The sequence below is a fragment of the Gymnoscopelus braueri genome (assembly GCF_963280865.1).
Source record: "Gymnoscopelus braueri genome assembly, chromosome: 2".
In the NCBI taxonomy this organism is placed as follows: Eukaryota; Metazoa; Chordata; class Actinopteri; order Myctophiformes; family Myctophidae; genus Gymnoscopelus; species Gymnoscopelus braueri.
The window spans coordinates 3,363,412-3,388,515 of NC_137604.1; the positions used below are offsets into that span (position 1 = coordinate 3,363,412).

The 25,104-nt window shown below is 41.4% G+C and overlaps 2 protein-coding genes across 2 annotated transcripts in view; both read right to left on the bottom strand.

Moving 5' to 3' along the window:
* LOC308075295 (uncharacterized protein) overlaps positions 1–25,104 on the bottom strand; it is a gene marked incomplete at its 3' end in the record, with an annotated part of 215,821 nt that overhangs the window by 28,120 nt on the left and 162,597 nt on the right. Inside the window, exon 4 of the mRNA XM_080415072.1 lies at positions 2,523–2,666. Coding sequence (XP_080271198.1) covers positions 2,523–2,666 — 144 coding nt within the window. The remainder of the gene's footprint in view (positions 1–2,522; positions 2,667–25,104) is intronic.
* LOC308076086 (NADH dehydrogenase [ubiquinone] 1 alpha subcomplex assembly factor 4-like) lies at positions 11,227–11,763 on the bottom strand (the record flags this gene model as incomplete). The annotated part of the gene is made up of 1 exon (XM_080416197.1): positions 11,227–11,763. One exon carries the CDS (start codon positions 11,761–11,763, stop codon positions 11,227–11,229), a length of 537 nt encoding a protein of 178 aa, XP_080272323.1.

Below are 25,104 nucleotides of genomic sequence, written 5' to 3' on the forward strand. Positions count from 1 at the left end.
GCAAAGGGCCAGTGCACGACACTGGCCCTTTCTCAAATAGAAAATATAATCAAATACGTTTTTCAAATTGATTAGAAAATATTGCACTTTTTACCAATATTTTGTAGCTTGACAAATTATTTTTTATTTCGTTTCACTCCATTATTCAGTCTGAAAGCCCTCTCAGTGCAGCCGTTTTCTGAGATGGGGGCGTGGCCAACGTGGCCAACGTGGCCAAAATGGCCACTGGATTATCCCAATCCCGATTGGGCCGGGCCGCCGGCTAGATTTTCAACCGAGAAAACCCCGCCTTCAACAGCGTCACCAGACCCTGAATGCGAGGCTAAAGATTAAGGGTCTGGAGCCAGGCTAGATAGTTTGGGTGCAGTGGTGTCAGTTCAGCAAAAGCTAAGGTATGGCAAGGTTAGGGTTGCCAAGTCCCAGAGATGAACTCTCTTAATGCCAAGAACGACTTTATAACGAGACATTGTCATAATGCCCTGGCTGCCAAGAACGACTTATGACGACTTAAACAATTTTTTTAAATTTTCTTTTGGGGGGGGGTGGGGGGGGGGGGACATTCAGAACCCAATATATCATGATCTGTAGATGTACTGCTCCATTCACTTCTTCGTTAACTGATTACTTAAAAAGGCTGTATCTCGGCTCCTTTTTTTAATGTATTTTTGGCCCAGACATGCTATTTTCAAAGGCAGACAATTAATGTCAACGAGGTCATGATGACCTCGTTGACATTTGTGAAACCATGCGGTGAAACCCTCTGTGATTAGCAACCATCAGGGGATCAACTCTGAATTTGGTAGATCTGCTTTTAGCGTCTGTGGTCCTACCACATGGAATGACCTGCAGACTACATTAGAAATGAACCACTCTAGTACCCTTCAGTCCTTTTAGAACTCTGGTGACCAAACAGGTCACCACAATGTGTCATTGTTTTTAGAATTTTGACAAAATGCTGTCTTGATTTATTTTTGTAAGCCTTTTCTTTTCCAATTCCCAGATGTAATGTATTTTAAACGGTGATGTTGTTGAATTTGCACCGTATTGTATTACTCGACGACACTGCAAATGAGTTTAATTACTCAGTGTAATTTCGAGAATAAATAAATCTTGAATGAATGAATGAATGATCGATCATACTGGAGATAAATATTCTGTGACTACTTCAAAAAAGGTAAGAAAATCGAAAAATCACTGGCAGTGGGCAAACACGGCCAGAAATAAGTCTGGCAGTGAGAGAGTTAAAATAAGGGACACCTATCCTACGCTTTGCTGCGCGGACAATTTTTTTTTGACCCCCCAAACTATGCATTATACCCATAACACAATACAAACACAATGGTCTTACGCCTGCATTAGGCTACTTACTATTCATGATATTTTTTTGTGTCAACTGCTTTAGGCGGTCATTTAGAATTTAGCCAAAAACTCACTCCTGTTTAAAACTTTTTTTGGGCACCCCTTTTAGGATGGCTTAGGATGACCCAAGGGACATATGTGCCGAATGGTGTGCTTCTATGAGATTCTATAGGCTTTTTGAGTCACTCGCCAACGCTGTAGGCGGCCATTTTCAATTATGTCAATAATTCACTTCCTGTTTAAGATTTTTTGGGCACCCCTACTAGGATGTTTTAGGAATCAAATTTCATGCTATTATCTGCCGCGTAACGATTTGGCTTTTTTTTTAGCTTAATTCCTCCTACTATAACCGTTGGTCTAGGACTCGGAAATAAAAAGCTGGCATCAGCCGGGCTCTATTGTAAACCACACATTGAGGGGGCTCTAAACAGTCGCCACAGATGCTGAAAGGTCACTTTTTGTTGCAGAGGCATGATTTTGTTTAACTAAATTAGGTAAGGATGTGAGTCATGTGACAATGGCCGTCTAAGAGTTTTTATATTCCATACTGTTTGGCTGTTAATTGGCTTCAGAAATGTGTGGGAGGGGCCTCTTTCTGACAAAAAAAAACATATTTATCTTTATCTTTTTGACAAATAACATTTCATGAACACTTTTAATCAACGGAATCACACGTTGAGGTCTCTACAGAGAACACCCCTAAACGCACTTTCACTTCTGCCCAAAAGGGGACATGTCAAAGGTTACACCGTATGTAGTAGAAATACTTTTACCGCCTGGAGCTTCCTCTGGCCCTGACAGCTAACCTATGACTTACACACTGCCTAGGCAACCCAGCCTGGTGCAGATATGCGCTCCATGGAGCGCCATTTTATAGTTGGATTCTTTATTCACCATAAAGGAATGTGATACAAATGAAAATTCTCCATGAAATTCAAGCCATCACCAGCCATTTAATTAATGGTATTTCAGCCATTGAATCCATTATGACAGCAACAGCAAGTGTTATGTGATAACTCTGTATAGAGATGCTAATAGCACAATAAACCATGTTGAAGATTACTTTGGAGTGCTATCTTTTTTTAATTATGACGATTATTGAAAGGTTTATGTCAAGGTGAAGGTGAGAGAGAGAGAGAGAGAGAGAGAGAGAGTAAACGTACTGGTGTCCAGATGGTCTTCAGGTTCTTGTTTAATAGAAACGGTCCTGGTGTCCAGGTGGTCTTCAGGTTCCTGTTGAACAGAAATACTCCCGGATGGTTCTGGAGGACTCATCTCCACCTGCAGACTGGACTCCACACACTGGTCTGGAATGAAGGAATAGAATAAGGACTTTAATAACAAGGACTTTTATGTGACATGGGTTGTAGATGAAGGTTGGCTGTAAAACAGAGGGAACTAAAAGATAGGGCAGTGACTCAAAATACATCCCCAAGATTCACACAATTTGCTAGATTTATTTTTCTCCTTTTCCCTTTTAGTTACAGCAGCATAGTTGTGAAGCATTAAGTCATTTGATATGGGGGTCCATGGCCCAATGAAAGGCAGTTTGGCTTCTCAGCTGTTTCAGAGGAATTAATTTGCTATACTACCGTTCCTATGCTGCATAATATTAGGCTATAGATCTTGCTACTTAATTGAAGCACGGTCCAGCCAGCCTGTATTTCTCCGCACTACTAACTCAGGGCCAAGCCAAGCAATTGTCCAATTCTCTCCCAATGTGCTACAACAATGGCTCATGGCTCTGGCTAGGCAACCATCTACTTTTCCACCTTCAAATAGGCAGGGAGGGGGCGGGATGGTAGCTACTGAGACTTTTATTTCACTGGCGACGTTAAATGGTTGTAGCCTAAATAACTCCAGACTCAAGAGCAGCAGATGCGGGGAATGTCTGGTGGGATGAAGGTAGTTTCATGCCAACACATGTTCTTTAGAACAACGAGCAACAGTCTAAAAGTCGTGTCTGCGCAAACGTTTCATAAGGTTGGCAGATTCATCTGGCCAAATGAATCAAAATATAAGCTATCCTGATGAGCTTTGCTCATTATTGACATCTGTTCTACTCAGTGCTGGTTATTATAAATAGACTGAGATGATCAGGTTAGCGCAAAGTTAATTGACCGTAATAAGAAGCAATATGTCGTTGTGCACATAGACTACCCCAGAGCTATTGAGAGAGTCCCATAGACTTCTGTAAACAGAGTAAATTCACTGCACATATTAGAACAATGTGTCACATTGTTATGAACAATGTTCACAAATTGCTTGAAGATTGGCTATTTTTGAATAGGGCATAGCAGTGGCGGCCATTTTCTGGTTCCACTTCAAAATTGTCAATGCATTTTTCCAAAAATATTTATATCAATTAATTTAAGCCTAGAATCAAGCCATCCAGGGTCCTGGTGAATCATGACCATAAAACATTTTTTTTCTGTGATTTTTCTTTAATTTTATATTTAATTATATGATATACTATATTTAATAAATACCCTTTGTTTTGCCGTTTTAAAAAAAGTGTTTTCACAGAATTAAATATTTAATGGTCATGACTCAACAGGACCCTGGATGGCTTGATTCTAGGCTTAACATAATTGATATAAATATTTTTGGAAATGTCAATGGGAAAAATGCATTGACTATTTTGAAGCGGAACCAGAAAATGGCCGCCACTGCTATGCCCTATAGCCAAATATATACTGTACATTAAGAGCTTAATCGTGTTTAAACTGTTCCTCATTTTGAGGGGGGACCCCATGGAACCCCTCAAGAACCCATGTGGGTCCCCGACAGACCCCACTTTGAGAACTGTAAACATATAGGTACCTGCCTGTAACTTAAAGGTAAGGTAAGTGATTTTCGATGGTCAAAATAAATAGTTCAATATTGTGCTAGTACTCGTTGCTATAGAGTGTTTGTTCAGTAACACTGAGTCTGATCCATGTCTCTCCAGCCCTTTATTAAACAGAAAATGCATTTTCAGGTCAGGATACCAATTTTATCCAATGGGGTCATCCCTATGTTCCCCACGTTCTATGTTCCCCACTAAGGTTAGGGTTAGGTTTAGGTTCAGGTAAGTGGGGAACATAGAACCCGGGGAACATAGACACGCTCCCTGTCCAATCAGGATAGAGAACTCAGTCAGGATACAGATTAAACAAGTGAAATTGGAAGTGGTGACACAAAGAAATGAGCTGATAAATGGGTACTCTCTCCTGATTGGCTGAAATGTTGTCACCTACATCATGGGTTCCCAAACTTTTCAGCCCGCGACCCCAAAATAAGGCGGCCATTGACTCGCGACCCCACCTAAACCTGGAGGTAATTTATGTACATAAACTTGTACGTTCGGTGCGCATTTGAAATGTATTAAACTGGTAAAATGTACTATTTGTAATAATTTTAGGTTGTATTTCATCCATTCTGTTGAATTTTTTTTTTTTTTTTTATTATTACCCAAAAAAAAATTGCGACCCCACCGTCAGTCTCCCGACTTTGGGAACCCCTGACCTACATGACATTTTTTGTTCTGTTTATGTATTTGTAAGGGCTGGAAAGACGAGGAGACCCCTGTTACTTAACAAACACTCTAGTTACTTACTACACATTATGTTAAGTATGTTGATAATGTCCACACATACTATAAGAATGCTATTTAGATAGTGTGTTAGACCAGTGGTCCTCAAAGTGGGATCTGGGGACCCCAGATCCCATTGACATTGACACAAAATGTGTCAATGGCAATGAGTACTATCGCAATATAGTGCGTTAACCTTTTAATACAAAACGTTTTGTTATAACCAAAAAATATCACTTACTCTACCTTTAATACAGTGTAGCCTTTTAGTTTCCAATAGCCAAAGCCTATTATGCACTATATAACACACACACACACACACACACACACACACACACACACGTCGTAACAGCCATGTTTATCTTTGTTAGCCTTCCCTGTAATGTTTCCATGGACTATAATCATTGATGTGATGTTTACTATAAATATGTTAATACATATGTAGGTCCTAATGAGTAGTAATGGTAGTGTAACATATTACAACACATTCCAACAACACACAGTCACACACGTTGTTCTAGCTCCTTCCAGGACCCAGTATAGCTTCTTTATGTATTTGGGACGACGGTATCCAGGATATCTTCCTCCCAAATACAAAAGGCTAGAATGGAGCCAAAGTTGTTCTTGCTAGGACTAGCATTAGCAGCTATGCTAGCCCACTATGCTGAAGTGTTTACCTTCCAGCCACGGATGTTAGCCGTGGAAGCGGACCGTTTGTGTTGAGAATATTCCCTGTTGTTCAATGTAGAGCTGTTTGAATCCCGTCCGGGATGCTTTGTTCCAAAGGATAACCACATGAACCCTGACGTTTCCAAAGGATAACCACATGAACCCTGACGTTTCCGTAGGAGAAGAACGTTCTGGGTCACTTTCATGAACGACTCGTTCCTCGCAGCGTTGCCAGATTTTGCGAGAGAAATAAGCAACCAGGTCTAACAAAAGTTTGATTGAATACTTTTTTAACACTTTGAGGTACAGTTTCATGCAACGTGATGCTACAAGGATAACACAAAAAGCCATAGGGGCTTGTTTCCATTGTGGTCATGTGTATTCAATTCATCGAGACATTCAAAGACATATACAGTAATATACAAGACATTGTCAACATTAATACCAATATACAGCTCTTTAAACCTATATACATAGGCTATTTGAAAATAGCCGATCTACAAGCTCACAATGCATCGCAATGTGACGCGTTGTGAGCTTGTAGATCTGCCATTTATTTTCAAAAATAATTAAAAAATTTGACATAGCTTTGAAACATTTTAACAACACAAATCTGGCACGGGGGTCCCTGCCCTGGCACAAAATGTTTTCAGGTGGGGGTCTGCGGACAAATACATATTAATTTGGGGGTCCTTTGACATCAAAATGTTTGACATCCACTGGTTTAAACAACATTAGACAAGCCCAAAACAAGCAAAGTCTACACTTTGAAAACAAGCCAAAAAAAAACAGCAACCCGCAACTACCAATATAATATTTACAAGCAACTTTACAAAAGAACAAGGCAAAAAGTCGCTTATATTAAGCGGACATGGCAACGCTGTTCAGTCACAAAATGCAACATTTTGACTGGCTGAAGAGAGACGTTCCTCTATCGGCATTGGACTAAACCAGGGGTCTTCAACAGGGGGTCCGGGACCCCTAGGGGGTCCTCAGAGTTGCTACAAGGGGTCCACCAAATCTCTGTGTGATATGATCATTAGTTTTTTACATTAACCACTTGAACCCTAGCATCCCTATTCTAAGGACAACTTTAGCCGAAAATAGCCGATATACAAGCTCACAACGCCTCGCGCTGCGAGGCGTTGTGAGCTTGTAGATCGGCTATGTTCGGCAAAGAGGGGGAAAAAGAGCAGACCAAGTACAGAGTGAAAGTTTACTAATAAGCAGGGGTGCAATGCTCACTGGACGGCCTTGCACGCCATGCCGGAACCTATTTGACCAGGAGCACACGCAGGCACACGCATAGATTTAAAACTACTTTACATTCGCACCTCAACAAAGTTTTCAAAGGCTCCCGACTCGCACCTAGCGAATTAACATAGGAATAAGCCTAGAAGCATATCAATTGTCCATTGTGTGACTTGCAGTGTAGGTGTTAAGCGACGTGCGCGTCACGTCATTGAAATAAGAGTGCAAGAACATACCAAATGAGCATTGCATGTGTAGCAGGGCGGTATGCATTAATATATAATATAGCCAACTACGCCACCTGGGGAGTTGCACCCCAGGAAATAATTATAATGTAAACCAACCACCTGAACATAGATTGCTCCTCACACAAGTTCGTTGTACCATTGATTATAAAAAGGCAGAAACAGTGTTTAGACAAAAGTACAAAAAGCTTTATTGTAACTATGACAGAGTAATATCATCAATAATAAAGGCAAGCAACATTTAATAGGCTAAAAACAAGGGAGCAATGCACATAATAATAAATATATATTATATCTTATATATTATAATAATGCTGTCTGTCGGCCTAGTCTCCCCAAAATAAACCAAACAAAATAAGCAATAACACAAACTAAACAATACTAAATAAACCAAAGGAATAAGCAAGGAGGCTGGCTGGGAGCCTGAGGTTGTGGACCGATGCGTCAGGAACGAGTACGTGAACCCGTATATGGGCATAAGCTCGGCTGAACCACACTGTTGCTCCACGACACCCGACCACTAGCCGTTTAGGAACGGGGGCAAGGGAGGGGAACCTCAAGTGGAGCATCAGTGAGAGAGCGTTGTTAATGCGTGGGGAATTCAAAAACAGCAAAGCAGCAGTTTGGTATCACGGTGCCTGAAACGACAAACGGCTGTGTCATTCTACCATTTATAATACTAATATTCATTAAGACAGGAGCAGAGAGAGACAAACAGTCACATACCGCGGTGCAGCAAAAGGCGGAAGCCACAATGGCCTGCCTGCAGCGGCGAACACCAGTAGGAGAAACTGTAGTAATAATAAAGGGCCATGTTATTATAGTGCCTGCCTAACATGAAATTAACTTGCTATACTGCGGAGAAGGAGGACCACCAACGTACCCTTTGTGCAGCGTGAAGCAGCACCGCACGTCCGGAGCGAAACACCAGTAGGTGGGAGACATGCACCGGGGCTACAGAGGGCAACAAACGGTCATGGTCAAGTTCACGACCATGTACCACGCAGCATAAAGCAAAGGGCATAAACAGCAAGATGGAGAGACATACCTGCGCTGATGCGCGACGACAACACAGGCGAGCCCCACAGGCCAGCCTGGACTGATAATAGACCGTGTGGAGAGACAGACAGCTAACTGTGTTTGGAGGTGCGTTGCTTTAATACTGTTGTCAATCAGCCCACTGATGAGTGGGCGGAGGATGGGCCGTGGGTAGAATGGGAACCAACGCCCATCCTGCTACACATGCCTGCTAATAAGTATTGACGGTTTAAGTCGTTAAATATCTGAAAATACACATTAACATGAATCCAACATCTATGAAAAGCTTTAATCTGCAACACAATTTTATGTAATATATAGTGGGGGTCCCTGCTTCATCTCTCTCTCAGCTAGGGGGTCCCTGGCCTGAAAAGGTTGAAGACCCCTGGACTAAACTATGCGAGGAGGGCGGTACAGGAAGCGCTGTACGGTGAACGGTGAACGAATCGTTCGAACTCGTCTTTTTCAGTGAACTGACTTGAGTCACTGAAACGCAGTGGTGGAAAGTAACTAAGTACATCTAGGCTACTTAAGTACTGTGCTTAAGTACAATTTTGACTTTTTACTTTACTACAGTATTTCCAATTTATTTGTAATACTTTTACTTCTACTACATTATATCTCAGAGGCAAATATTGTAGTTTCACTCCACTACAATGATTTGAAAACTTTAGTTACTAGTTACTTTGCAGATATAAATGACTATATTGTTAAACATGCATTAACCAATTTAGCCCTATTTTATACATAGGCTTGAAAATAGCCGATCTACAAGCTCACAATGCTTCGCATCACGACGCGTTGTGAGCTTGTAGATCTGCTATTTTCAAACATTTGTACTTTTACTTTTGGTACTTTGAGTATATTTTGATACCAATACTTTTGATCTTTTACTCAAGTAACATTTTGAACACACAACAGAGTATTTTATATTGTATTGCTGCCATTGCTTACCATGGTAAGGCTACTTGGTCTCAATCACACAACCCATCTAACCCCTGCTCACTTTGCTAGGGTTGGATGGCTCAGGGTTGAGGACAGAGTACGGAAACTTGCTATGGGCCTGGTCTACAAGATTCGTCACAACATTGGGATCCCCCTGTATTTGTCAAAACACTTCCAAAACGTAAATAAAGTCCACAATCATAACACCAGAGGCAGCGCCACTGATCATGTTCAACCCAGATTTGGCACAAACAAAGGGAATGAACTCTTTCTCATGCTATTCAACAAAAATATGGAATGCCCTACCCAAAGGAGTAAAGGAGTGTAAAACCCTAGTCTGGGCAGCATATCTTTTCGGGTCTATGATCCGGTCGGGAGCGAAAGTAACTATACGTCACCAGGCGCCTGGATGGGCAGATCCGGAAAGACTTCACCCCAAAATAGGTCCGTCCTAATAAAATCCTTGATGCGGCGTAGTTTAGCTTATTTTTTAAATATGAATGTGCGTGCACTTTCCGGAGACTATTTAGCGTCCGTATTATCCCACGGGGAAATTCTATTCCATTTAAATAGGGATTGGGGAACCAAAACAAAGCGGCACCGCAAAACCGGATGGGCAAAATCCGGAAAGATATATATTTTTTTTTTTCAGTAGGCGTGGCCAAGACCGGATCATATGGGTCTAACGCATACCAGGCTTTCCTCCGAGGTGGAAAGACTGGTGACGCGAGGTTAGTAAAACCCTACTCACTTTCAAAACTGCCCTAAAGAATCACCTTCAGGAGGCTGCAATTCCAAATTGGCCCCTGTCAAAGTCATACCAGTAACATGTAAGTATGACGTTCTGCATAGTAGTGTATATTTGTATGTCTTCTCAAATGTCATCATGATTTGAGTGCATGGGGATCTCATTTTAAATAAGCCATGTGCTTTTATGAGCGATCCAGTTTAGAGGACCTTGTATTGTGAATTGTACTTCCATGTACTTTTACCATGTCTTTCTAAATAAAGTATTCAATCAATCAATCAATGCTACTTAAAATATCTGAGTACATTTTCCACCACTGCTGATGAAGGATAATTCTCACCACTACTTGACATCGCACGGCTGTTGACTTCAGGTTTGAATCTTGTTTAGACTGGCGTGTTGTTGGTACAAAATAATTGCCAATGATTTCAGTCCAACAGACTGGACGGATATTGTTGATAAATAACACTATATGATGGTATTACCTGCAATATTCACCTTGTCCACTTGAGGGTGACACAGACCGCGGATAAACGAAAACTGAGGCAACGTCTGACTATTGCTATTGACGCTAGAGTGACATGGAAATGTTTAATATAACACAATATTCCTAACTCTACAAATTTGCTATAATGTGAGCTTAATAACCTTTTAATGAAGAATAATTCCAGAAAAGTGGCCACCTGAGAACTCTAGGCACCATTCTGGCCTATCTTCATTGGCTGCCAGTTGGTTTCAGGATTGACTTCAAGGTCTTACTGATGACTTTTAAAGCTCTACAAGGCCAGGCTCGATTTTAGACATGCTGACAGTGACACCCTATATATGAGCCTGTCCGTAGCCGTAGATCCTCAGGTGGGGCTCTCTTTGGTTGTTCAAAAGACTTATCTACAGTAGTCACCATCGGTGATCGGGGCTGATGTGGCCCAGGGACCTAAGCTTTGGAATGTCTTACCTGAGGATGTACGACTTGCAACTTGAGTGTCATTGCAAAGTCCTGTGGGTTGGGTGGAGAGTTCACTGGCTAGATACACACAACTCCTACACCAGTATGCCCGCCAAAGCATGAGGACCAGATTGTATGTTCACATTAGTTGTCTTTATTAACTCTGGGCACGAACAGATGATGATGATGATGATGATGATGATGATGATTGAATTCTATAATGCATCAAGGTGGACACATTTGCCATGGAGTTATATAGTGCAACCTCTCCACCCTTCACTGACAAAGGTTGGCTTCTAACTGGGCCTATATACCTCAGGTGTGCCAGGTTAGACTCGGACCAGACCCCACCCACAACTTAGTGAATAGTGAATAATGGTTAACTTATAATGCAGACCATTGGCTATTTTCGGCGCGAGACACCAACGGTACGACAAAGTATAAATTAGGCTTAAGTACCCTTTAACTGCTTCACATTTTCAGTCTTTGGTGGGATGATTTTGACTTCAAAGGGGATAAAGAACTTCAGAAGGGCTTTTGTGTCTTTCAAGTTAAGGGAATACTCCTGTGCGATCTTCTCAGGGGTCCATGTTTGTGGCTCCCTCTGGTGACTTGCAAGGGCTCTGAGAGCCTCCACGATGGACAGTTTGCCTTTAGGAACGTCTGTAAAGTCAACAAGGCCGTAAGGGTCCACGGGTAAGCTGTGCTTCAGTGGTCTGCACTCCTCTTTTTTCTGCTCCACTTGCTTTGGTGAGTCTGTTTCTGGATCGTTCGACTCCACGTACACAGACTTCAGGAGCGACAGAAGAGGGGCGTTCTTTTGGTGGATTGCATCAGTTACCTCCAGAACTTCAGGATTGATCTCAGCCTCAGGTGGAACGTTAACCTGGTGTCGTGGTGCTGGTTCTGGCTTCTGCTTGGATATTTCACGGTGTACCCGGTTTTCTAGATTAAAACTCCTAAACATCCGCGACACACGTGCCCCCATATTTGAAATCTTACACAAAACTGCATTAACAATAAAGGTTATATGCCACACTGATACATGTATGCAGTAGGCCACAAAAGTATCTCACTAATTTGTTTCACATATGTTGAAAAAAGGCCTCGAGACGTCACACTCGACACTGCCCTGTTCGCTCTACCCAAGGTCTGCTTGTAGTGTTCTTAGGACCCATATACGATGTCAGCTGAGTTCCATGCTCGAACTGAACTCCCGAACCTGATGAAACGGGTCTTATATTCTCTCCTCGAGAGATGCCACAAATTACTGCTGATGTCACTCCGTCTTCTCTTGTCCCTATATGGAGCGTACATAATATCTATATCCTTATATGTTGTATTCCGTTCATGCCGTCATCTCAGATGATGTCAGCCTCTATACACACTGTCTAAGACGCCAGTCTCAGATTACATCCGACCCATAATGGACTTCTTAGTGTTTTTCTCAGGTTTCAAAAGCATTATATAACACTTTGGTCCAAACAGCGCCAGCAAAAGGCCAAAACTAGACGCTAAAATTGCAAACACCTCCACTACATCTGCATATTTTCCTGGAGAGCTGATATATGCAGGGATGAAGGCTATCCACACGGCACAGAAGATCAACATGCTGAAAGTGATTAACTTGGCTTCATTGAAGTTGCCTGGAAGATTCCTTGCCAAGAATGCTAGGACGAAGCTGAGGAGTGCTAGTAAACCAATATAACCTAGTAACACTGCAAAACCAACTGTTGATCCCACATCACACTCATAGACTATCTTATCACTGAGGTATTGTGTGTTTTTATGAGGAGTTGGTGAGGCAGACACAAGCCAGGCTGTGCAGATTATTGCCTGGATGGAAGTAAGAGCCAGAACTGTTCCTCTCTGCTGCTTAGCACTGAACCACTTCATAATGTCTGCACCCCCAGGCTCGGAGGCCTTGAACACAGCCAACACCACCATAGTCTTTACCAGGATACACGAGACACACAGCACAAAGCTGATCCCAAATACTGCATGCCTCAGCTGACAAGTCCAGAGTCTGGGACGGCCAATGAACAGAAGTGAGCACATGAAACATAGTTTGAGTGACAGCAAAGTTTGGAAGCTGAGTTCTGAGTTGTTGGCGCGTACCATGGGCGTGTCTCGATGATAGATGAAGATTCCAAAGACAATGGCACAGGTAAGTGTGCCTAGAACTGAGATGGTTGTCAAGGAGATACCCAGGGCCTCATGGAAGGAGAGGAACTCCACACTCTTTGGGATACAGTGGTCACGCTGGGGACTGGACCAGAAGTCCTCTGGACAACTGATGCATTCTGCAGAGTCTAACAAAGAGGGCATGGTTAAATAGACAGACAAGTACAGTATCATCCCCAATATAACCTACTGTACATACATACTGTAAACCTACCAGTCTCATTGCTGATCTCTCCCTCAGAGCAAGCAATGCAGTCAAAGCAGCAAACAGGTTCCCCTTTCCTTCTGGCCACACGGGTTCCAGGGGTACAGCTCTCACTGCACACCGACCGAAGCGGCTACAGAGGAAAGTAACAATGATCAATTTAAGTCTAAACTTAATTACATTCACATCATGAGCTCAACATTAGGTATTTTAGCCAGCCAAAGTGACCTTTGTGGATTCAAATCTCCAGAAGATTTTGTCTTCATCAAGGAAGAGTTCTTCACCTCTGGAGGGGGACTTCTTGAACACCCCTACATTGTGAACCTTTGTGCTTCCATCACGGAGCCACACCCAGTTTATGATATCACAGATTGGTTCACCAGGATCACCATTCTCATCAAATGATACTTGTTCACCAAATGATGTGGTGAAGTTGATCTTTTCCAGGTAATACACAAGCTAGAAATGGTGATGAGCAAAATGTATGAAGAACATATAATACTGTATACAAATGACACAAAAGTGACACTTACAGGAACTGTCTACACTCGTTCAGAGTAGACATACTGTACAACATAAACATAAACTGTACACGTTTAAGAGATATTGAAATGCTGCGTGGGTCCGTAGTTGTAACAATAAAGTCAGCACAGCGCACTTTGTTTTATTGCACTCTCAGTGTTTCGATCACCAGATCTTAATCATGAATTTTGTAATTATAGCCAACTGAAAGTGTCATTTGATATTAGGGATATCAAATGACACATATTTTAATTTCCTTCCCTCTGTTGAGGCACTATAGGCAAGTACTTAGAACGAATCCAAGCCACACTGTTCAATATTTTTACTGTTGTAAACAGAAAAACAAAGGGTCTTCATCAGGTCTTCATCACGTTCCGAGTGACCCCTGAAAGTTGTGAGCTTGTAGATCTGCTATTTTTGGCTCAAGTTCTCCTCAGAAAAGGGACGTTAGGGTTCAAGTGGTTAATGTAAAATAAATAAATCATACCACACAAATATTTGGCGGACCCCCTGTAGTAACTCTGAGGACCCCCTAGGGGTCCCGGACCCCCTGTTGAAGACCCCTGCTCTATGCTGACTCACGCTACAGAAACAGGAGAGGGTCCTGGTCTATGGGCAACATGGCTCGGCAAGGCTTACTTACCCAAACAGGTATTGCTCATTCCACCAATGCACAATCCTTACAAGTACCTCATTGTAAAGGTGACTACTCAGGATGTCCAACAATATCAAATGCAATGCCAATTGGCATTATTGAAGGGGAGAAATAATCAACCGAAACAACACTTTTTTTAAGGAGTTTTATTTAGTTTTTATGTATTCCCCCTTTTGTGCCAGGGAAACAAATAAATCTGTTCCGAATATGAAGCCTTATACCAACATAGCAGCACAAAACTGTGTCACAAGAACACATGAATATCGGCCACCGTCATCGGTGAATGTCAATTTACTTGCTGATATGCCGATGGCAGTCAATGAGGAAAATATCACCTGATACGATATACGGCCGATATATCGGTGCATCCATACATGACAAGTTTAAACCAATGTCATATTTATGTATTATCATTCCAAATGAAATAAAACTGGAAACATTGGCAAAGTGTGTGTTAATATTGTACCTGCCATGGCTGTATTGTCTGCAAACTGGCACAGCTGTGCCCAATGAAAGGTCCTCTTCCTGGCACACACTGCAGCATTTCATGCAGGGCATGGGCCAGAGCATACACAGCCTTGTACACACTATACTCTAGTCTGAGATCAGACATATCCAGAAGGGTAGTTTCTGCTGTTCCTAGCTCCTCTTGTCCAGTACACACTCTTCCACCAGCATCCACCCACTCTGACTGAAGGGGTGGAAATCTGCATTTAAATGTGTTCTCCCAAAACTGTGTCACCTGAAGAAATACAAAGGGGGCTTAAACAGAAACATAAATACAAAAAAGGAATAAATTAATATAAAAAAAAAAAACAGACATCAGAATGAATTTGCATCTTAAATACTATATTTGTTGTGCGGACAGCTGAACATATCAGCGAACGTGATCTTCCCACCATAAGACTTATGCGATGAACGCTGTGTCAGCAAAGCTCACAGAATCACCAAAGACCGTAGTCACCCCAACCCTGTACTGTTTCAGATGATGCCACATGAAAAGTGGGTCCGCATTCACAAGGCCACTGGCAGTAGACTACTAAAGAGCAGACACTTGAACGAACCAGCCAAGTAGGCCTAATGCTTGAGAAGCGCTAACTTCAAGCGCCCCCCCCCCCCCCCCCCCCTCCCCCCTCCCCCCACCCCTACAAAAAGTCACATGTAACTTTTGTATCTGCTACAATGCCAAACAAAATATGTTGTATTGTTATGAGCTTCGGCCTTGAAATGAAAGAAAATACTCACTATGGTATTCTCTTTGCCGTTGTCATGGCGATTTTCAGGATGTATTTGTAACAAGAAGTCCTTAAGACCCGGTATCTCGCCATGATGGATGGCGAAACCCAGCGTACCTCTAAGATACGGCATGAAGTGAGGAGTCTGGAAATTAGGGTCATTTGCCCAGCCCACATCGGCTATCCACTGTAGACCTGTCACATTCTGCTTTACCACCTGTTGATTGTGTTGAACAACAATATTGATACTAAAAACACTAAAGTACTACTACTACTACTAATAATAGTAATAAGGGTAATAATACTACTACTAATAATAATAATAATAATAATAATAATAATAATAATAATAGTAATAAAACAATCTATAAACTATCAAGACAGATGCAATATAATAAAATTATATATAATTTCATTATAGCAATAAGATGTGTGGATGGTGTGATTATGTGTTAGCTTATTGTGCAGAGAAGTGCTGAGATCAAAGGCTAAATGAAAAGCACAATTCATTAATATTAGCATTTCCATCTGAATACTTCTGGAGACAAATTGAACACATCTCTCTACCAAGCGTATAACCCTGTCTCAGATGACATGCAAGGAGCCCCGAACACACACGCTGCCCCCAAGCCTAATTTTAACCTGGCCACTGAGGAATGCTGTGTACCGTTTTCACAACCCACACATATTACACTGAAATCTTCACCACCTTTCATCGATGTTTCATTTAATGCTTATGTGATGATGCTTGTTACTTCTCTTATACATTATGTTACCAATTGTTATGGAAGTCACTATGTGTGAAAGTCTCAATAGTTGTATTTTTCTCGTCAATGTGCGTTTCCATTAGTATTTGAATGAATACAAATGATTGCAATTAAATAAAAACATAGTTTTATATATGAAATGATGTCTTCACTTCAATATAAACTCCTTTTAATTATGAATCGCTAAATTAACATTACAACCTCCTCCATGAGTTTAACCATACGGATCCCATATATAATACAAACGACCACACGAGCTGTGGATTTCTTCATCACAGAGACAATCCTCTGGAGTTCTGCTGCGTCATTGTCCCAGGGCATAATCTCCAAATAAGCCAAACAACCCAAACCAGACTGGGCCAGCTCAGACTGGAAGATTCGAGCAGCATCATGGCCGTAGGCGTCGTCTCTAGTCAGCAGTCCTACCCAGGTCCACCCAAACCGTCTCATAATCTGGAGCATAGCTTCCACCTGATTGAATTAGAATGTAGGGATAAGTGCTTATAGGTTAGATGAAAAGGTCTAATAATTCTCTATTAATACTGTCAACAGAGACATTCAGCTCCGGCAGTAATAGTCAAGCAAATGAGAGGTGGTATTGTTGTTAAGTGTGTGGAACATGAACTATTTGATACCAACAATCAAATCTATTGTGTTGTGAAATTCACCTGGATGGCGTTATTTGGCGCTGTTCTAAAGAAGGAAGGGAACTGACTCCGGTCACTCAGACATGTGCAAAAGGCATAGTAGCTTACCTGTTAAAGGAAAAATACATTATGTTCTGTAATATACTACACATTTTTTTACAAACTGCCCTGCAGGCAAAGCATGCGAGTGGAGCAAATAAAAGTCTCCATTGACTATGCACCTATGCACCACAAGACTCTGCACCTTGGATGCATGCCACCCAAGAGCTAAGGTTACATAATTGTGTTACCAAAGTGCTTTTGCTCTCTCTCTCTCTCTCACCACCAACTCTGGATTCCTGAATCGTTGCCCTCCACACTCTCCTATCTAACGTCAGGGTCTTGAGCTCTCTAGTGTTGTTAGCATTGTTAGTTGTTGTTTGGAAGCGTCGCTGTAATCGTATTATGTATGGAGCACAGTGCTTGATACATAAGGTTTATTGTTACAATGCCGTAACACATACAATATTCTGGATGTATCACAACAAATAACGTACTCCCCAAAACAATTACATTACAAAGAGATGATATGTGACCACGAGAGCAGCCTCACTCAGGGCCGTGGGAGACCTCTCAGGTCCAGGGTGAATCAACACACCTCTAACACAGATGCATTGCACTCTAACCTATAGGGAAACACGCTTCACTCCCCAGTCCCTTGCCTGCTCTGCTCACATGCTCTGCCTGCAAGTAAATATGTCCTCTAGTCTTTCAAAATGCTGTATGTACATTGTACATCATATATTTGTAAATAACCAAATAACCTAAATTAAGCATAATCTCTTCTGTCGGGCAGAAACAGCTTTGTCCAAAATATTAACTTTTCAGTAAATAAAAAAAACAAACATGTTTTTAGAACTTCACAATACTGCCTCATCAAAGTTGGTATGGTGACTTTATACATTGTCAGATACTTGAATGTGTGCTTATATTATCATCACTTTACCCAAATACAGCTCAAGTGGAGTTAGGCGGTTTTTGACCATTAATGTGGAGATTTGAGGATCTTTTAGTCAGAAGCGCTTTTTAATACTTTTCATTGGTTCAATATTTGTAAAAATACACAGACGTAAAGGGGGTTCAATAGCACTGATGTATTAAAAATAACAAAAAAGTAGAAAAATTGAGATAGCTGGTTTCTGCCCGACAATGTGGGTTCAAGTAAGAAACTTACCAGGGGCACTCTGTACAAACCAAATAAACCACCGATGGCAACAGAATGTGATGAGTGATCACTCAGATATCCGAGCATGGTAGCCGAGCCAACACAGCTCTCATTTAAATCGATCCGCTCCTCTCTCCCACTGATAAACGACAACGCCGAACGGAAGGCAACTCCACGAGTGAAGCAGTTACTATGGAGACTATACCCCAGGGTGACATTGGGTAGCAGGCTGGTGTTTCTGTTGATCTCCGTGATTGCAAAAGCCATGGTCTGGGCCCATCTGAACCCTTCAATGTTAAAACTAAACACACACAAAGCTACTGTAACCTTTTATATGTATCTTTGCAGAAATATACAACGTCATCTAATCCTTTTAATGTACATCAAAAGAAGTTCCCGTCGTTGCCTTGCTTGCGACTGAATTTGCGATACTCACCCGTAGCAAGTGGGGTCGTGTGGCTTGGAGGTGAAAGACAGCTCAGGGAAGACAATGGCGAGGTAGATATCAAACAAGCCACCTAGAATAAAGTCCCCATCTTTGTATATTCTGTTGAGATTATACAACTGTGCCTGTAACTCACAAGAAGAGGAAGGTGAGGAAGACAAAGCAGAGAAAGAAGTGAACAATATCAAGGTCAAGCACAGGTATGAAAGCAAGCATAATATGTCTAGAGAAGCCCTCATGATTCTCCTCCTCTGTCTGACCCCCTCTCCCAAATTGTTTGTTCAGTTACAACGTTTTATACACGGTGCTGTGCCATCCCCCTGTGCCAACTTATGCCATTACGTAATCTTTCACAAAACCCATCTCCGAGCCGAGGCAGAAGTAGAGGCTGGGCAATGCTTTCATGTCGTCGCTTTCAGGCTATAACCTCTTATCTCCATGGTTTAAATGTTTGTGTTTTTCCATAAATCAATGACCCAGTCCCAATTGATCATACTACAGCGTCACACAAAAGCATCAAAAGTAGCACATCAGCAAGCTCTTGAGCTTTTAGATTTTGAATTTGAATAGTGAAAAGTAACATATTTTGAACCTGTAAGGTTTCCACCCGACAGAGACTATCAAAATAATGTGTAAATGACACTCTCTCACATTAGTAACTCACCCTCTGTAGGTCTTGGAATGTAATTATGAATTTTAGAAAATCATTCAATCAATCAATCAACACAATTAAAGCAGAAACAGTGATGACTAAGTCCTTGCACCTTTGTCCACATCGGGACACCATACTATTACCCCGGAGCAACATGATCCGAAACGTAGGAGTAGTTTGTAAAAGTATAGCAACAATAACTTCCAGTGTGTAGTTTAAAGGGTCTAACCGACCTTATTAGTGTGGTTGCCAGACTATAGTACTCTTCCGACTTTATTATTCTTTCTAGATAAACTTTATTTTGCCGCGTAATTTCTCCCACAGTTTATTTTTCCCACACTCGTGCCATATGTCAAATTGACCGGCTTCACTGGGAATCGATTGCTTGTACTTTGCTAAGAGATTGGTTACATAGTTTAATTGATATTGATTTATTAGTGCATTAAATGTCCCCATCCACTTTAATGGGGAAAGATAATGATAAAACTCCCATTCAAGTATTTTTTTTCTCAGAAACCGTAAGGGCTAGAGTTACAAGTCTTGGAGGGGAGGTTCATAATTTAGTGTGAAATTATTTAAAAAATAATTACACCAGTCGGCCTCATGGTGGCGCTATAACAGCCCACTTTACCTTTTGGCCTATATCCTTGAACCGTAGGTCGTACAATAAAAAAATATTTTCCCCTGGATTCCTTGGGTCATGACGCAACTCCCTACATAGGCCACGCCCATTTGCGTCTGGATAGATTTTCCGCCATTTAGATTTTTTTTAAAAAAACGGTACAAATGATCTCTCGACCCTAGCGATAAACATATCCAAACGGCATTTTGATAGTCCATACCGTTCATCCATAATTGGCTTCCAAATTTAGCGGCAGGGGCCCGTTTAACAAAAAAGGCAAAACATCACGAACGAAACGTCTAGTCAATCCCAAATGTGTCAAGAGTGGGTTACTCAACATATCCCCAAAAGCATTTCCACGTTGATCCATAGGGGACGCCACAGATGCGCAATATGTAACCGTTTGAAGCTACCCTGAGAGCAGCATTGAGAAACTGCCCTCAGAACAGATAATTAATGATGTTGTATGTGTATCATTTAAAATGCCCCGAGAGCAGCATTGAGAAACTGCCCTCAGAGCAGCAAATTAACATTGTTGCATCTATATACCTGTAGAAGGCTATAAGCTGCCCTGAGACCAGCATTGAGAAACTGCTCTGAGAGCAGCATTGAGAAAGTGCCCTGAGAGCAGCAAATTAACATTGTTGCATATATATACCTGTAGAGGGCTATAAGCTGCCCTGAGACCAGCATTAAGAAACTGCTCTCAGAGCAGCAAATTAACATTGTTGCATCTATATACCTGTAGAAGGCTATAAGCTGCCCTGAGACCAGCATTGAGAAACTGCTCTGAGAGCAGCATTGAGAAACTGCTCTGAGAGCAGCAAATTAACATTGTTGCATGTACATACCTGTGGAAGGCTAAAACTCCCCTGAAACCAGCATTGAGAAATTGCTCTGAGAGCATAAAAGTAATGTTGTTGTATGTGTATAATTTAAGCTGCCCTGAGAGCAACATTGAGAAACTGCCCTCAGAACAGCAAATTAACATTGTTGCATTTATATACCTGTATAGGGCTATAAGCTGCCCTGAGACCAGCATTGAGCAACTGCCCTCAGAGCATAAAATTAATGTTGTTGTATGTGTATCATGTAAGCTGCCCTGAGAGCAACATTGAGAAACTGCCCTGAGAGCAGCATTGAGAAAGTGCCCTGAGAGCAGCATATTAACGTTGTTGCATTTATATACCTGTAGAAGGCTATACGCTGCCCTGAGACCAGCATTGAGAAACAGCTCTGACAGCAGCATTGAGAAACTGCCCTGAGAGCAGCATATTAACGTTGTTGCATGTATACACTCATTATATTTCATTTAATTATATTTCATTTGAGAGCAGCATTGAGAAACTGCCCTGAGACCAGCAAATTATATACCTGTAGAGGGCCCTCTGCATCTATATACCTGTAGAGGGCTATAAGCTGCCCTGAGACCAGCATTGAGAAACTGCCCTCAGAGCAGCAAATGAATGTTGTTGTATGTATATCATTTAAGCTGCCCTGAGAGCAGCATTGAGAAACTGCCCTTAGTGCAGCAAATTAACATTATTGCATCTTTATACCTGTAGAAGGCTATAAGCTACCCCAAGACCAGCATTGAGAAATTGCCCTGAGAGCAGCAAATTAACATTGTTGCATCTATATACCTGTAGAAGGCTACAAGCTACCCTGAGACCAGGATTGAGAAAGTGCCCTGAGAGCAGCAAATTAACATTGTCGCATATACAGTATATACCTGTAGAGGGCTTTAAGATGCCCTGAGACCAGCATTGAGAAACTGCCCTGAGAGCAGCAAATGAATGTTATTGTATGTATATCATTTAAGCTACCCTGAGAGCAGCATTGAGAAACTGCCCTCAGAGCAGCAAATTAACATTGTTGCTTCTATATACCTGTAGAAGGCTATATGCTGCCCTGAGACCAGCATTGATAGACTGCCCTGAGACCAGCATTGATAAACTGCCCTGAGAGCAGCATATTAACATTGTTGCATGTATACACCTGTAGAGGGCTATAAGCTGCCCTGAGACCAGCATTGAGACACTGCCCTCAGTGCAGCAAATTAACATTGTTGCATCTTTATACTTGTAGAAGGCTATAAGCTACACCAAGACCAGCAGTGAGAAAGTGCCCTGAGACCAGCAAATTAACATTGTTGCATATGTATACCTGTAGAAGATTACAAATTGCCCTGAGACCAGCATTGAGAAACTGCCCTCAGAGCAGCAAATGAATGTTGTTTTATGTATATCATTTAAGCTGCCCTGAGAGCAGCATTGAGAAAGTGCCCTGAGAGCAGCAAATTAATGTTGTTGTATGTATACAGTATATACCTATAGAAGGCTATAAGCTGTTAACCAAATTAACAGTGTTGCATATATATACTTGTAAAAGGCTATAAGCTGACCTGAGACCAGCATTGAGAAACTGCCCTCAGAGCAGAAAATGTATGTCGTTGTATGTATATCATTTAAGCTGCCCTGAGAGCAGCATTGAGAAACTGCCCTCAGAGCAGCAAATTAACATTGTTGCAACTACATACCTGTAGAAGGCTATTCTAAAGGCTATTCCAAATTTGAAGCACATGTCAAGGGTGGTTTACTCAACAAATCTCCAATAGCATTTCCACTTTGATCCATAGGGGGCGCCACAAAAGCACAAAATGTAACCGTTTGATGCAAAAAACAGATTTTGGGGGGATCAATCCTCTTAAAATGAAACACAAGTGATCTCAGGAGTGACGTGACCTCAACGTAATGTGAACGTGCGTGCAAAAGTTCTCCGCAATCGGACGCTGTGTTCATGATTTGCAGCATTTTGTTCAAAACGAGTCACTCATGCAAACTTTAGATGTCAATCTTAGCGAATCAGGATGGAATATGAAAAAACAAACAGATCCGTTTTGATCACATGACTATGGAGATCATGTGTACTAATTTGCGTGAAATTTTTATAAAATCTGAAGGAGTAATGTAAAAACAATATTTTACATAAGTCGGCCTCCTGGTGGCGCTATAAAAGGCAGATGTGAAAAATGCCTCTAGGGAGTGCACATACAACGTTTTACACAGAAGCTGCCCTGAGAGCAGCATTGAGAAAGTGCATTGAGAAACTGCCCTCAGAACAGCAAATTCATGTTGTTTTATGTGTATCGTTTAAGCTGCCCTGAGAGCAGCATTGAGAAACTGCCCTCAGAGCTGCAAATTAACATTGTTGCATATATATACCTGTAGAAGACTGAAAGCTGCCCTGAGACCAGCATTGAGAAACTGCCCTGAGAGCAGCAAATTAACATTGTTGCATATATATATACCTGTAGAAGACTGAAAGCTGCCCTGAGACCAGCATTGAGAAACTGCCCTGAGAGCAGCAAATTAACATTGTTGCATATATACCTGTAGAAGACTGAAAGCTGCCCTGAGACCAGCATTGAGAAACTGCCCTCAGAGAAGCAAATTAACATTGTTGCAACTATATACCTGTAGAAGGCTATAAGCTGCCCCGAGACGAGCATTGAGAAACTGCCCTGAGAGCAGCAAATTAACATTGTTGCATATATATATATATATATATATATATATATATATATATATATATATATATATATATATATATATATATATATATATATATATATATATATGATATATATATATATATACCTGTAGAGGATTACAAGCTACCCTGAGACCAGCATTGAGAAACTGCCCTCAGAGCAGCAAATGAATGTTGTTGTATGTATATAATTTAAGCTGCCCTGAGAGCAGCATTGAGAAACTGCCCTCAGAACAGAAAAATAATTATGTTGTATGTGTATCATTTAAGCTGCCCTGAGACCAGCATTGAGAAAGTGCCCTGAGAGCAGCAAATTAACATTGTTGCATTTAATTACCTATAGAAGGCTATAAGCTGCCCTGAGGCCAGCATTGAGAAACTGCCTTGAGAGCAGCAAATTAACATTGTTGCATATATATACTTGTAAAAGGCTATAAGCTGCCCTGAGAGCAGCATTGAGAAACTGCCCTCAGAGCAGCAAATTAACATTGTTGCATCTACATACCTGTAGAAGGCTATTCTAAAGGCTATTCCAAATTTGAAACACATGTCAAGGGTGGTTTACTCAACGAATCCCCAATAGCATTTCCACTTTGATCCATAGGGGGCGCCACAAAAGCACAAAATGTAACCGTTTGATGAAAAAACATGATTTTGGGGGGATCAATCCTCTCAAAATGAAACACAAGTGATCTCAGGAGTGACGTGACCTCAACGTAATGTGAACGTGCGTGCAAAGGTTCACCGCAATAGCACACTGCGTTCATGATTTGCAGCATTTTGTTCAAAACGAGCCACTCATGCAAACTTTAGATGTCAATCTTAGCGAATCAGGATGGAATATGAAAAAACAAACATGACTATGGAGATCATGTGTACTGATTTGCGTGAAATTTTGATAAAATCTGAAGGAGTAATGTAAAAACAATGTTTTACATAAGTCGGCCTCCTGGTGGCGCTATAAAAGGCAGATGTGAAAAATGCCTCTAGGGAGTGCACATACAACGTTTTACACAGATCGGTGCAGTTACAGGTAGAAACACGAATCGGCCTGATACAGCGCCACCATTAGGCTGGAGATTTGCTGTCAACAGACAGAATGACACACACACACGGACGGAGACAACTATTAACTATTTTAACTTTTAACAAATACTTAACTAGCCATTAGTAAGTGATTTACGATAGGGGGCGCCACAAAAGCACAAAATGTAACCGTTTGATGAAAAAACATGATTTTGGGGGGATCAATCCTCTCAAAATGAAACACAAGTGATCTCAGGAGTGACGTGACCTCAACGTAATGTGAACGTGCGTGCAAAGGTTCACCGCAATAGGACACTGCGTTCATGATTTGCAGCATTTTGTTCAAAACGAGCCACTCATGCAAACTTTAGATGTCAATCTTAGCGAATCAGGATGGAATATGAAAAAACAAACAGATCCGTTTTGATCACATGACTATGGAGATCATGTGTACTGATTTGCGTGAAATTTTGATAAAATCTGAAGGAGTAATGTAAAAACAATGTTTTACATAAGTCGGCCTCCTGGTGGCGCTATAAAAGGCAGATGTGAAAAATGCCTCTAGGGAGTGCACATACAACGTTTTACACAAATCGGTGCAGTTATAGGTAGA